Raw genomic sequence first — 14,194 nt, forward strand, 5'->3', positions numbered from 1 at the left:
TCTAGCCCAATCTCGGCTGGCGGCCTCCTCCATTGTTCTCCTTCGCAGACTTGTGAATTTTGGCCTAATTCAGCATGTCAACTTTGAGTTCTTGGCCCATTCATACATAAGTATGATTCTCGACATCGTCCAATTGATTTATCGTCTGTGTTGATGTCGATTCTCCTCCATTTTATAGTTATTCTCTGCAAAAGGTTAGTGGACCTAATACTAGTGGAATATTATTATTCTAACATATATATGCATTGCAAGCATAACTAATTCTCCTCTATTTTGGTAATATTGACGGTCGAAACTGGTTGATAACGACCGTCAACAATGCCATGAATCTTAAGGCATGAGCAGACTTTCTTAAAGTCCCGCAGATGATGGTAGGGATTTTTTAGATCAAGGCTAGAAAAAGGATTCTCTCTAACCATACTGATTAGTTCGGGGCGAATTTCATAGCCAGTTGTATAAATCTGCTCCGATGAAGGAGGTGCCTCATAGAATTCGCCCCTAGGAGCAGACAGCTCGAAGAGAGGTTGCTCCATAGTCGAGAAGAGTTTGACAGGAATACTTCTTCGGGTAGCAGGGATGAAGGTAGAATAAAAAAATGAAAAGAGATACAAGGATGAACTGGGTTCGAAAATGATCAGCAACCGATCCCCGGCAACGGCGCCAGAAATGCTTATTGGTAATTCTTACGGTCACAGATAAAATCCGCAAGTGCACGGATATACCGATGTAGCACTTCCCCTACGGAGTATTCCAAAGGGTATTGAATCCAAGGGAACATGTGTGGTCAGATCTTCCTTCGGTTCATCCAAGGGCACCAAGCAAAGGATAGGCTAGGATAGAGAGGATTTACTAGTGAGAAACAATGTCTAGGGAAAGCTTAAGTTTAATCCTAAGGCAATACTTCAGGCACTAGCAACCCGTTGTTCTCGAGGGCTACATACCCGGACAGGGAGGACTTAAAGTGATCTCGAGGGCTGTCACCACCTCTACACCTACCTCAAACGTACGTGGGATACACAGCAATTACTGGATAACAATTACCTAAACACCATGTCTAAGTAATTAATATCTACTTTAGTGTTTATAACTCACCAAAGCAATCACTATATTTTAGTTGATTATAGTAAACAATAATCCTGTATGCTATTTAGGAACTAACCAAGAGATAATTCTTACAAGATAAATCTAAATTACTCAAGAAGATAATTCTATTGAAATCAGTAATAAACAGAATAAAAGAAATGAAAGAAGATTACCTACAACTCCGGAATTCTTCCGACTTCTTTTACTCTACTCTCTTCTATTCTAGTATACAATATAGTACAATAGAGCCTCTTATAATTTAGCTCAAGCTTAAAAGTGTGTGTGAGAGTGAAGGAGTGAAGCTCCTTATATAGAGAAAGGTATGACGGTTGTGCAAGGGGAAATGTCCGAAGTACCCTCCAACCGCCATCACGAGTGCAACTAGGACGTCCACGCCAAACCACAGGATGGACGGTGGAGATGGTGGTTCGGTCGAACCAGGGGTTCGGCCGAACCTGGGCTGGGCCCTCCTGGCCTGGCCTTCGGCCCATCTCCTCCCTTGGTCCTCCTCTATCCATTTCTCTGAGTTTTGAGCTGATTTTCTAGTATTTTGATGAAGTTCCCAACCCATCCTTGTATGGATACATGTTTCTCCCACACTTTAGTCTGATTTTCCTCCTAACTTCTGGGTTTATTACCTGCATCAAATAAACACCAACACTTATGAAATATATAAGTTTTAACACCTATCACTATGTTGGATGTTTTATTATCTGAACTTCATGCATAGGTTGGCGGTATAGAATTGGCTTTAATGACCACCAACAATGCCCAGATAGTGATACTTAATAATCTAGACACCACGTCTATATTGTTAAATACTACTATATATCCCCCGAGATGACATAGAACAACCGAGTAATCGGACACTAAACCCACACCATTGCACCTCTCTGGTAGGCTAGCTACACAACTATATTGATACAAGTATAAAGTAAAAGTCAGTACTCGGATAATATAAATGGAATAAATTACCGAAGATGTATGAAGAAGAATATTTTATCAATTCAATGAGTCTTACATCCTCCGTTTCATATTATAAGACTTTATAGTATTGTGCACATCCTATCTTACTATAAAGTTATCCCCCACTAACTCCTTAAGCTTAACATGCAAAGATGCCACATCATCATCCACTAACAATCATCACATTTAAACATCATACAAACATGCTATATCTTTATAATTTTTATAATTTAAGAGCTTTTCAAATACAAACATGTTAAATTATCATCCAACATAATTCACATAATGTTTCAATGTATATCTTTATTATGTTTTATGATATCCTATATACTTATATAGTTCATCATGACTTAGTTAGTGCTTAAATGATTAATCTATGGTCCAAATTATCTTTCTCCTTTTTCCTCTAATTAAATTATATCACATCAATTGTTTTTAGCTTTTAGATGATTAATATATGGTCCAAACTATCTCCCTACTTTATCTACCAAAAAGTCATACCCCCCTTACTTTTTACGTTTGAATCACCGTTCTACATACTGTTTAAATTTAAATTATCATAAACCACATTAATTTACTTAATCTGATGTTATCTAGCTATCTTACACGTTATTTTCTTATTGTTATCATACTAAATTCCCGCAGTGTTTCACCTAGTTCATATATATGTTAATGAATCTAGACATATATATGTATCAAGATTCATTAACATCTATCTATATGCGGGCAATGCTAGAAAGTCTTATAACCTGAAACGGAGGTAGTACAAAAGAAGAAAGGAAAGCTACTTGAGCCATACCCGAATTCTCCTGAAGACCCGAGTACTCAAATACTATTCTAATTCCTACTCCACTAGCACTAAGATACTACTAAACTCGAGAGAGGGAGATAGCTCTTCTCTTGAGTGTGTGGAGAGAGTGAGGATGTGAGGTCCTTATATAGGGCAGTTATGACGGTTAGGAGATGCAAAATGTCCATTCTGCCCTCCAACCATCATTGAGGGAGCATCCTAGACGTTCACGCCAAAACCTGAGATCAACGGCAGAGATGGGGGTTGGGTTCGGGCGAACCAGAGGATGGCCCAAACGGCCTAATTTTCGGTAGGCCGTCTCCCTGTTGGCTCCTCAGTCCAGAAGGCCTAGTGGATTGTGTGAATTCTATGTTCTTGGCTCATTTATCCGTAAGTCTGGATCTTGACAACGTTCGATTGATTGATCGTTTATATCTGTCGATTCTCCTACATTTATATGTGCTTCTCCTGTATACATGTTAGTAGCATAGTATATAGTGAAAGTAGATATTTTATTTAAAAATTATGCATGGCAAGTATAGCTAGTCTTCATTAATTGGGTAATATTGATGTTGAAATTGGTCGATAACGATCGTCAAGAAGATAGTGAGGATGATGAACAAGAGAGAAAGGGGAGATGGAAGAAGGAAGGTGTGAAGATGACACGTGGGGCATGGCCCCCACCATTTTCATTTCTTTTAACAGACATGTGGATCCACGGTTTTTTATTATTTTTTGGAATAGGATTGCCACATAAGCGCCACATCAATGCCACGTGGTACGAAGATCTAGTCAAACCAGCCACGTAGGTACCACATCAGCCAAAACTGCTAAGATATCTCGTTTGCACCGGTTTTGATAGTTGGGGAATCGGTTGTATCTGTTTTTTTTGTGGGTTAAGAACGAAAATCGGATTCGGTGTAAATGCAAGGGACCTCAATGAACTTATTCCTAAAAAGAATTCCACGGCACGGCCCGGTACAGAGCCGTGTCTAACGGCCCTCTTCGTTGGTGGGCCGAGCCGCCCGTTTCGTTCTATCAGACTCTTCTTTATCCAGTACCTTTTAGGGTTTGTCCCGCCGACGCCAATCGCCGCCGCCTGTCGCCGCCGCCGCCGCCGCCTCCATATTCTAGGTATACTCCTCCGTTTCCCCGTTCTATCCCGCCCGGCCTCAGTTTTTCTTTGCTTGCTACGAGGTTTTACATTTGTCCTTTTCACCTTTATTTTTCCGGTTCTTTTGGTCTCGTGGTTACAGCTCTCGGTGATCTCTGATGGAGCCCGAAGGCGGCGTCAGGCTGCCAACCCTAGATCGCGTCAGGCGCGGCGTCAGAAGTAGCTGTGATACCGAGAGCTGGGAATGCTTTCAATGCGGTTCGATAAACCTCCCTGTTGAGAAACTACTGTTTGATCTACCAGCATTCCATTGTCGTGGATGCGAAGCTCCGTTTCTTGGTGAAATGAACTTCTGCTATGACCTCGTCAAGGCAAACAAGCGTTCTCTGATTGGTGGGCTCGACAATATCAAGAATCAATACGATAAACGTGAGTGTCCTCCTCGTATCTTTGATTTTGGCCTGCATAGTTCGTCTTGCTTGGTTTAGGATAAATGGAACACTTCTTTTTTACTGCAATTTTCATTACCGATTTGTTGACTATGTGGCTTGTACTGGCTTCGTGCTTGGTGTAGTTATTGTTGGATTTATGATGTCATAACTAAGGTAGCAACGTGGATGCTATATTGGTTTTTCTTTTCAATTAGTACAAATAACACTATTTTACTATGCTGGGATATTCTGGTTTGATTTCATAGGGAACATCAAATCCTTTACGCTTTCAATAAGTTGAAAACAGTTTTCACAGCCAATCCAATTCATGGTCATGCCTAATTTGTTTGACAGCAAAATGGTTGATTGTCTGCCAACATGATCTAGCACGCTATTGAGCCTCTTCTTTCAAGATAGGCTGCTAAGCTGTGCACCAAATTATTTCGCTTCATAAATTTGATTTGTTTGATAATTGTTAGCATCTGCTGAAACCCATTGCTCTTGCCTTTTGTAGCTGAATGTATCGCCTATTCTATAGCCTCTTGCCTTGAGATAGCAGACAGGATTAAGACGGTTCTTCAGGGAAAAAATCCCGACTCCGTAAAAGAGATAGACCCAACTGCCATTGTTGACATGTTTGATGGTAAGTGCTTGGCCAACTGTTCTGATGGCACATCGGGAATCGGAAAACTTGTTACAATGGCGCTTGCTGTCCAAACTGATGGCATACAATCTGCCGTGAGTTAATTCTGCTGGTTATTTTTCTAGTCCATGTGTTTTGTCTAGTACATTTCCAAGATATTAAATGTTTGTCTATAACTGTAGGATCATTCAAGGCTTTACACTGCTGTAGCAGTGGAAACAATTGATAAGTATGACTTTGAAGGGATATGTGCCGCACTTGCTGACGGCATTCCGCTTGTTGGTGCGTTTTACTGCGGCAGCAGATTGGAAAAGCTTGAGTATTGCCAAATTTACAGAGTGCCCAAACTATCCAAATTCCTGGATAGAAATCTGATTCCTACTGGCCATGCTGCTGTTATCATTGGGGCTGGAATGCGCTGCGGGATACAATATTTGTATTTTCTAAATTCGTGGGGTAATTTCTTTTGCCCACGCTATGACAAAGATGGTAATCTTGTGAAAGCTGGAGTTGGAAAGTTGAGGTTTTATGATTTGCTCTGCAATCCGATTATGTTCATAACAGATTCTGCCAAGCGTGGTATGAAAGCTACAACTTTTTTTTACGCTTGTAAATTATTTATATGCACTCTTTTGAACTTCCTGTTAATTTTTGCAGTTGGGTTGAATAGGCAGCTACTGCCTATGGGCACTGGGAAGCTGTCAGATCACAACAAGAGCATGCTGATGGGCCGAAAACAAACTGATGGTAATTAAGCACATTTTTCACCCAAACTACACATGCTCACAAAAATAGGTGGTGTCTAAGATGGGGGGATCAGAACCTGGGTGTGCTGATAGACAATTAACCCACAAGATAATTCATGTGCTTCTTTTACCTACTAACCATTCAATCTTTAATAGGCATATGTTCTTATATTTCAACTGAGGTCCTGTTTTTTAACTGCACTATCATATGTTTCCACTTTCCAGTTATACCTGAAGACCTATTTATTGGCGTAACCTCCGAGTTTGTTGGGCATCAACCACAAATTTCTTCAAAAAGAAAAATGGCTAATGCCACTTTGGATGGTGATGGTCAAACTCAAAAGGTTGTAAGCCTGCCTTCCCTTTATGTTAGTAACTCTACTTTGGATATTTAGTGTGCCATTTTATTTTTTATGACTACCAGTTTGGTGTTCATGTGGATGATTGTGTGACTTTCTTTTTTAACTTTTACCATTTGTTTGTTTGGCGTTATTTAGATCATAGACAGTTGTCCAATTGACATTATTATAAAGTGAGTGTGCAGCCAACTTATTTGGATTGCAGTGAACATATTATTTTATTGTCTTGCATATAGTTTTTTTTTCTCTTTTGAGGTTTGATCTATGTGTTTTTACTTCATTTGTATTGTATTCACACTCCCTTGTATAACGGTTATATTTGATGTGCTCCTATTTGAGGTATTGCCAGTGTTTAAAATGTCAAAATTGTTGTGATATGTGAGGATGATACTTTGTCCCTTGCATTTTTTTTGGTACGCTATAAAACTCAAGTTCTACTCTTAAGTACTCCCTCCATGGCTCCATCCCAGTATAGCTATGGAAATAACTGGGATTGAGGTAGATACAGTACTGAACTAATAAATCATATTCAATACTCTAATCACAAAAGGAACTATTTTTTGTGCTCCTTGTTTATCCCTATTTACTGTTCTAATTCTGCTCTTCATTATTTTTCACTGTAGAGAAACAAGTGCAGAACTTTCGGCCGAAGTTCTGTCGATCTCAATGAAGCCAACAACAAACGGAATGCAAAGGTTGCATTCTTTATCTTTATTTTGTTCTAGCTATATTCTAGTTCTGTAGCTAAATTTGATTTTCAGTAGCTATGCCATTTTATCAAACTCTACTAATAAATTTCAGAACTTTTATCTACATGGATTAGGTTAAATATGCATGCATATTATTTTACAATGACGCACTATTGGAAACCCGAAATATTGCTAAACTAAGATGAACCCATGCTTGCTGCAAAAGCTCTAGGATGTGAAGAACAAAATATACGATGATACAGAATATATTAGAAGTGAATGCTATATGCATTTAGTTGACAAAAGAAATCCACATTGTTAAGTGTAATAGCTTTTGAATTCTCAAATTTTCTGATATATATTATTCTCCTAGAATATATTTTTTTTCTATTTTGTATTACAGTGCAAACCTGAAGCTGCCTTTTTGAGCTATCATTTATAACATGATAGAAGATTCTGTTTAATATAGTAAATTTTCGGATTTGAAATACTGATTGCACAGTCCACATGACAGATAAGTTGATTGAGAAGAAATTAGAATCTCCTTTCTTCTTGAAGCAATATAACGGAATGTTTGTAGAATACTTCTGACCTATTGCTTCTTGTAGGAAGATGAGATGTGAGGTCATGGGGATGAAGAACCCTGCAGACATACTTTTGCTTTGTGAAAAAGGGCCTGATGTTTTTTGCTCTGAGAGTTGGTAGGGTTTGTGAGCCACCTCACCAAGCATCAATGATGCATATTTTTCATTATGCTACACTTGGATGTCTCAATTTAATCTACTGAGACTCTTTTTCGTTGATGATCACTGGCTCACTGCTCATGTAAATCCTGGAGAGTATTTATTGTTGAAACGAAGACATGATCTTCTGTGTGTTTGAGCAGAGGAACGAATTGGATCCTCTCTGTGTTTGAGCAGATGAACGAATTGGATCCCATTCGTTTACCAGATAATGAGCTCTAGGTACAACAAGATATTTGGAATATATAGGAGGAATATCATCCCATTCGTTTGCCAGACAAATCTTGAAATATTAGTGACTAGATGGCTATGCAGAAATACGAACTTAGGGTACAACAAGATTGCCGGATAATAAAAGCTACAAGGAAATAACAATAAACTTAATTAGTTGGCTACTCGGCAATTAATCTGGCTGGCAAGTAGGCATTAGCGGCTACCAAACTTCGGGTAATGTTCTTCTGGCCTCTAGTCCTGAATACTTACGGGGAATCAGTATCAGGAGAGCTTGGGCATACTGTCAGAACCTCCGGTCTCCAGTCTTCTATGTCAAGTGTGATTCTTCCTACACATTTTGCAGTAGGAAGATGAACATCCTTGGCCACTACAATAGTTAGAAGTAGAAAAAAGGCCATATCAGAGTTGAGAGATCACTACTTTCACTACCTTCAGTATCTTCTGAATCTGGATATCTCTGAGGCTCGTCCACCATCATATCTTCAATATCTTCTCCTGAATCTGGATATCTCTGATGCTCGTCCACCATCATATTCCTATTTGGTTGGTTGTCCTCCCTTGTGGGAGTTGGTGCCCAGTCTTCTGCAGCAAGCAGTGTTGTATTTAGTCGATAGATAATATATGTACATATATGCAACAGCTGGAGAAGTGTACTTCTATTAATGTGAATTCTTAACTTAATATAGTAGCAGCGGACGGTCGTTTTCTCAGAATAACACATGATTTAGCCTAACTATATTATATATGATGTCTCGAAATATATATTTTTTCTTTCAAAAAGGGCAAGCTATTATATAAGAAACGGTCTGTACTAAATCTGCCATGGAGAAAGTACATATAACATGACAAAAGAAAACAAGAGGGATGTCTGGCTAGGAGTTAGTAATTAACAGGGGGGAGGGGATGGGGGAGGGTAAGATAGCTGATAGTACCTTCATCAGATTCAGATGAAGGAATATCAACACAACATCCCCTTCTCTTCTTCTTCTTTGATGTGCCTGCGGGACCTTTCCTGTTAGATTCCACATTGCTACAACAAACAAGCTACATACTCAACGTGTAAAAAGATGGAAAAAGAGGTTTATCATGGGATAGGGAGCTTGTGACATGCATCCAAGTATACGACGGATCAAATCGAAATTAAGGGTAAAACCAACCATAATAATCAGAAAATAGTACCCGTGCTCGATGCTGAACCACCAATATCTACCTCCTCCTCATCGTTTTTGCGCTTGAGTTTTTCTTGATCTGAACATCCTTTTTTTTAATGCATTAATTAATCACTAGTAAGCTTAATTTTGCCAATATTTAGAAGATGTGCGTGAGAGTGAACGAAATGCTTTCACCTTGGTCTTTTGCTGGAGACACTTGGATCTCCTCCTTGGAAGGATCGTCTTATTGATAGAGCATAAAAAATCATCGCTTGGTAGTCGAATAATGAATATTTAGAAAGGGCAAAATAAGAGCTAGAAATGCCAACCTCCATCGTCCATCGATCGAAGGAAAACGAGCAGGATATCCAAGCTGCGGAACACTCGCTGTGAGGGTAGAACGTGCACATAATCTGTTGGGGGTAGTGAGCTCTTTATACAGAGACCATGCTGCACTTCGGCCCGTACTAGAAGTTGAATTATTGCTGCTCGCTTGTTTGTTGACCTGTTTTTATTCTTTGAATTCAGTTTCTGCTTTATACTATATAACACCCAACATAAAAATCCAATTGCACACTTATGAAACAGGGACCCATGGTTAGGGAAATCCACGTACCTCGATTATTAATTAGAATCATTTTCATAACATTATTATATAATAAAGATGTGTGCTTCCTAAATGGACCTTACTTTCACTAATGAAGAGTTTCTACAGGAGAAATGGTCAGGGAGGTACATAATGCATATGTGTAGCTCTGACATGGGACATATACTTCCTCTGAAGAGAGAGAGCAGTTGAGAGGAAGTTGACCACACATCATGTAGTATTTACTCATCTATTTAAATATTGTTTCTTTTCTGTTGTTATCCATGGAATTTTAGTATACATGACCATTTTGGAAATAACACACATGTGATTTTTTTTAAAATTTCGATACATACCAAGTTATATGATATCATTTTGTAACATCATGTTTTTGGACATCACTCTCCAAAATGATATTTTCGTTTTGTTTCATTTTCGGCATCAACAAATTGTAGTGTACATTATTTTCTTTGTCGATTAACGAAATTATATTTTGCAATGTAGCATATATATGTAAAAATAAAAATCATATGTTTTTTATTTTAATATATGCCAAATGATGTATCATTTTTACAGTGTCATTTTTGGACATTGGTTATATTGTATTTGCGCGGTGACTGGACATTAATCTTGATATATAATGTCCCAATAAAACCAGATATAGATTAAATTTCGGACATAAAAAAAGATGCTTGGACTAATTAAAAAATCAACCTATTTGATGGCTAATCACATGGAGTAATGTGATTGTTGCTAAGAGATCTATTAAATACGGCATGTTCCTCTCTCTCTATCATTCTCTCTCATGGTCATATTAGTGAAAAGTTGCAAGCTAGTACATGGGTGAGGAATGCATGGCTACAGCATCAAGTTGTAGGAGTTTTGGTAAAAATGATGCCTTCGCTCCACCGTAGTCAAATCCTTGCTAGTAGTAATCAAGAAGTACAAAGATTCTTAGGCCAAGCTCATCGTGGCAGTTCTTTGACCGCTTGGATGCTCCTGGCACTGAACATAAAGGAGGAGAATAATAGATAACAGGCACGGGTTGGGGGATGGTATAGCAGCAGTAGCAACCATGCGCACGGGCTACGGAAACTCGCCAAGGCGAGGCGTACAAGCACATGAAAACGATGAAGCTAGAAGATAGAGCAAGCCAACGAGATGGAGTCACTGTGCAGGTCAATTTGCCGAAGAGATTCGAGCTGCCGTCCGTACAGAGAGAAAGGTTTTGGGATAGATCAAGAGGACTGAACGGGAGAACAGAAAAATCAAAGAGGGGTTATGTGTGAATTTTGCAATGCCCATGTGGACGGTTTTTTTGTAATAGCGATCATCTTGATCGTGTCCTTCAGGTTAAGATCGGACGACACACTACTTAAAAAATGATTTTTCTGTATGAGGCCCCATCATCTTTCCATGTAGACTATAACTAGTGGCGTCTACAAAAATATCAAGGGTCATTTTTCCATACGGCTGCTTAAGTGGCCCGTATGGAAAAATCGATTTTTCCATATGGGCCTCTTAAGAGGGGCGCATGCGGCTCACTTAAGTGCCCGCATGGAAAAATAGATTTTTCCATACGGGCCACTTAAGAGGCCGTATGCGAAAATAAAATTTGAAAAATTTGAAACCAGTGTATCTCACTCATATGAACTCTAAATTGGATGATTTTTTTTCCCTAAATGTTTCTAAAATCATGCTCTATTATGTTATTGTGTTCTTACTGGTATTATTTTGGCTATTTTTTCTTGTGATTTTGGTTTATCAATTAAAAATTTGAATTTCAAAACTTCAAATAATATTTTGAAGCAGTAAATGATTTCATCTGAAAATGTCATCAGTAACAAAGTTGTGTAACTCGTCAAGATCTATAACTTCTATTTTGATCGTTTCTCCATTCGACAAAGTGATTTGTAAGATTGTTCACAAAAACTATATAAGAGATATAGTTTTTGTGAACAATCTTACAAATCACTTTATCGGATGAAGAAATAACTAAAATATAAGTTATAGATCTTGATGAGTTATACCATTTTGTTATTGATGACTTTTTCAGTTGAAATCATTTTGTATTTGAAAATGTTGTTTGAAGTTGTCATATTTTGAAATTCAAATTCAAACTGTTCAAACAAAGTCATATAGAAAAATGGCCAATACAAAAGTTATAGATTTTGATAAGTTATACAACTTTGTTGTTGACAACTTTTCTATTTGAAATCATTTACTATGTGAAAAATTTATTTGAATTTCTTATATTATAAAGTTCAAATTTTATATAGTTTAATCAAACTCGGATGGAGAAATGACCAAAAGAAAATAAGTAGATCTCAATGATTTCTACAACTTTTTTTTGGCAACTTTTTCATATGAGTTCATTTAATATCATAAGGTTTGATTCGAAGTTCTCATATTTTTAAATTAATTTTTTAATAACTATTTTCACATACGGTCCACTTAAGGAGCCGCATACAAAAATCTATTTACGCATGCGGCTCCTTAAGTGGTCCGCATGCAAAAATACCACCCCAATTTTTTCATCTCCCTCCACTGTCTTTTCCCTCCCACCACTTCAAATTTTTTCGACCTCATCTCCTCTATCCCTCTATTAATTTATTACTCTCCCCTCTCTCTCTTTCTCTCCTTTCTCTCCCTCTCCCTTTCTCAGAGTGGCCAGGCGGCGGATGGTGATGGCGTCGGCGGGTGGCGGATCCGGCGGCACCGCCCTCGGGAGGGCCGGATCCGCCGCCATAGGGAGCGGCTACAGCGACAGCGGGCGGCGCGGCTACGGCGGCGGCTCGGCGACCCGCCATCCTCTCAACGCCGCCGACAACGACGACGATGAGGTGACCCTCCCCCCTCCTCAACGCCGCGGCGGCGGGGGCGGCTTGGCCGCCTCGGGTGGCACCGCCGCACCGTGCGGATCCGGTGCTGCCGACGACGGCGGGCAGCAGGGGCGATGGATCCGTTGCCGGCGACGATGCCGGGCGGCTGGGGCGACGGATCCGGTGCCGCCGCCGCCGGGTCCGGTGGGGGTGACGACGGCAGGCGGCAGGGGAGACAGATCCGCCGCCGGTGACGACGCCGGACGGCTGGGGCAACGGATCCGGTGCCGCCGCCGATGGATTCGGCGGGGGTGACGGATCCGCCGCCGGCGACGGCGTGCGGCGTGGATGCTGCGCTCCTGTGGCGGGCTAGGGTTTAAGATTTTTTGGATTTTTATTTTTTGGGGTTTTGTGGACTTTATTTTTTTTGTTTGCTGAATTTATTTTCGCATGTGGCTGGTATTAGCGACCGCATGTGAAAATCTCATTTTCGCATGCGGATGCGCCGGCCGCATGCAAAAAGGGTGGTTTTTGCAGGTTGGGCAACTGCATGGAAAGATGCTTCCCAACCGCATGGAAAGACCCTTTCTGTGGTAGTGACACACATTGGACACACATTGAATGAGTGCATGAGTGTCCAACTCCAATGGGAGCTAGCTTCTCCCGCGTGCTTGCCGCCCACCGCCGCCGTGCACCTGCCGTTGCCGCCGACACCGCCGCCCACCTCCGCCGCCGCTGTCGACGCTGACACCACCACCGCCGACGTCGACGCTGCCACCGCCGCCCAACGCCGACGCCAACGCCGCCGCCCGCATCTGTTAAGGCTCGGGAGAAGGACGAAGAAGGAGAGAGAACGGGAGGGGGAGGTTGGTAGGGGTAGTTCAGTGGTATTTTCGTGTAAATAGACTAAAATTTTAAAGGGTAGTGGGTCTTTTTTAGTGTGTAAATACACACTAAAAAACCCAGCTCCACCCCTGCAGTACAAATTTACGGAGTAGCTCTGCCAACTCTGCTAAGAAAAACGAAAGATCTGAACCGTTTAGCACAGCTCCGGTTCTAGGTAAGTTAGAGTTGGGAGCTGGAGTTGTGCCAAATGGGGCCTATGCGTGTGCATAGGATAGGTTGCCTATATATATAATAGCTCCATATAATAAGATTAATCTAACTTTTTAGTGGAATCGCATATTCTCACTTGCTAAAAATTGACGAGGAAGGAAACCACGCCAGCGGCTAGCTATCTCAGATTTAGAGTCAGAGATCTAACCATGGTTTGAAATTTTAGTTCGAAAAATTCAAAATTTCAGCCCCCACAGGCAAGCGCAAATATCCCTGAAATTATTGATATTTTTCAAATATTTGTAAATTTAGTCATGTTCAAATTCAGTCAAAACATATAAAAAATTCAAAAATAATTGGCCAAAAAATTACGAAATTTCGGTTCTTTCGGTCCCCACTGGCAAAAACCCATGTTTCGAAATTCAAAACCCTTAGTCTAACTGCTGAAAATCACCAATGGTAGAGAGTACTATAGCTCTATGCCATTCTAGTATCAATGGGGAGGATACTTTCCCTATTTTTAATGTGTTTATGGTAGGACGCTACAGCTCCTCACACATTTTATTGTGCGTCTCCACCATTACCTCTCTAACGTCGGAGGATGCAAATCCTCCCCGAGGCGAGGCCAAGCATGTGTACGGCTTGGAAAGTTAACAGTAAAAGCTTTTGTGTGCTACTCTCTCTGTAAAAAAAACGAATCTAAAATTAGATGCAACATATTTTATTACTCCCTCCGTGCTGATAATATTTGTCTTTTTAGATAAGGGTGAGGTCAAACTTT

At 40.2% G+C, this 14,194-nt stretch overlaps 2 protein-coding genes across 3 annotated transcripts; one reads left to right on the forward strand and one right to left on the reverse strand.

Annotated features, from left to right (window-relative positions):
- The first annotated feature begins 3,866 nt into the window (after nt 1-3,866).
- On the forward strand, nt 3,867-7,716 carry LOC127785589 (uncharacterized). The gene is made up of 8 exons (XM_052312986.1): nt 3,867-3,973; nt 4,096-4,382; nt 4,899-5,122; nt 5,210-5,606; nt 5,685-5,774; nt 5,999-6,117; nt 6,756-6,827; nt 7,430-7,716. The coding sequence occupies exons 2-8, from the start codon at nt 4,112-4,114 to the stop codon at nt 7,442-7,444; spliced, it is 1,188 nt and encodes a 395-aa protein (XP_052168946.1). The 5' UTR covers nt 3,867-3,973; nt 4,096-4,111; the 3' UTR covers nt 7,445-7,716.
- LOC127785590 (uncharacterized) lies at nt 7,614-9,405 on the reverse strand. 2 transcript variants are annotated; one of them, XM_052312988.1, is made up of 6 exons: nt 9,279-9,405; nt 9,145-9,192; nt 8,978-9,046; nt 8,731-8,796; nt 8,228-8,380; nt 7,614-8,126 (listed from the first exon to the last, which is right to left on the reverse strand). In XM_052312988.1, the coding sequence occupies exons 1-6, from the start codon at nt 9,289-9,291 to the stop codon at nt 8,044-8,046; spliced, it is 432 nt and encodes a 143-aa protein (XP_052168948.1). In that variant the 5' UTR covers nt 9,292-9,405; the 3' UTR covers nt 7,614-8,043. The 2 variants fall into 2 exon arrangements, with proteins under 2 accessions (XP_052168948.1, XP_052168947.1); XM_052312987.1 differs by having other exon boundaries at nt 8,978-9,055.
- Between the last annotated feature and the right edge of the window lie 4,789 nt (nt 9,406-14,194).

Source organism: Oryza glaberrima, chromosome 10 (genome assembly GCF_000147395.1).
Source record: "Oryza glaberrima chromosome 10, OglaRS2, whole genome shotgun sequence".
Classification (NCBI taxonomy): Eukaryota; Viridiplantae; Streptophyta; class Magnoliopsida; order Poales; family Poaceae; genus Oryza; species Oryza glaberrima.

What these genes read in the sequence shown, in the direction of transcription:
- LOC127785590 (XM_052312987.1), bottom strand. An exon ending in GTCTCCAGCAAAAGACCAAG is followed by an intron (nt 9,056 to 9,144) that starts GTGAAAGCATTT and finishes ATTAAAAAAAAG; the next exon opens with GATGTTCAGATCAAGAAAAA. An exon ending in AGATTCAGAAGATACTGAAG is followed by an intron (nt 8,127 to 8,227) that starts GTAGTGAAAGTA and finishes CAAAATGTGTAG; the next exon opens with GAAGAATCACACTTGACATA.
- LOC127785589 (XM_052312986.1), top strand. Translation starts at nt 4,112, where the DNA reads ATGGAGCCCGAAGGCGGCGTCAGGCTGCCAACCCTAGATCGCGTCAGG. An exon ending in CTGATGGCATACAATCTGCC is followed by an intron (nt 5,123 to 5,209) that starts GTGAGTTAATTC and finishes CTATAACTGTAG; the next exon opens with GATCATTCAAGGCTTTACAC. An exon ending in AACAGATTCTGCCAAGCGTG is followed by an intron (nt 5,607 to 5,684) that starts GTATGAAAGCTA and finishes TAATTTTTGCAG; the next exon opens with TTGGGTTGAATAGGCAGCTA.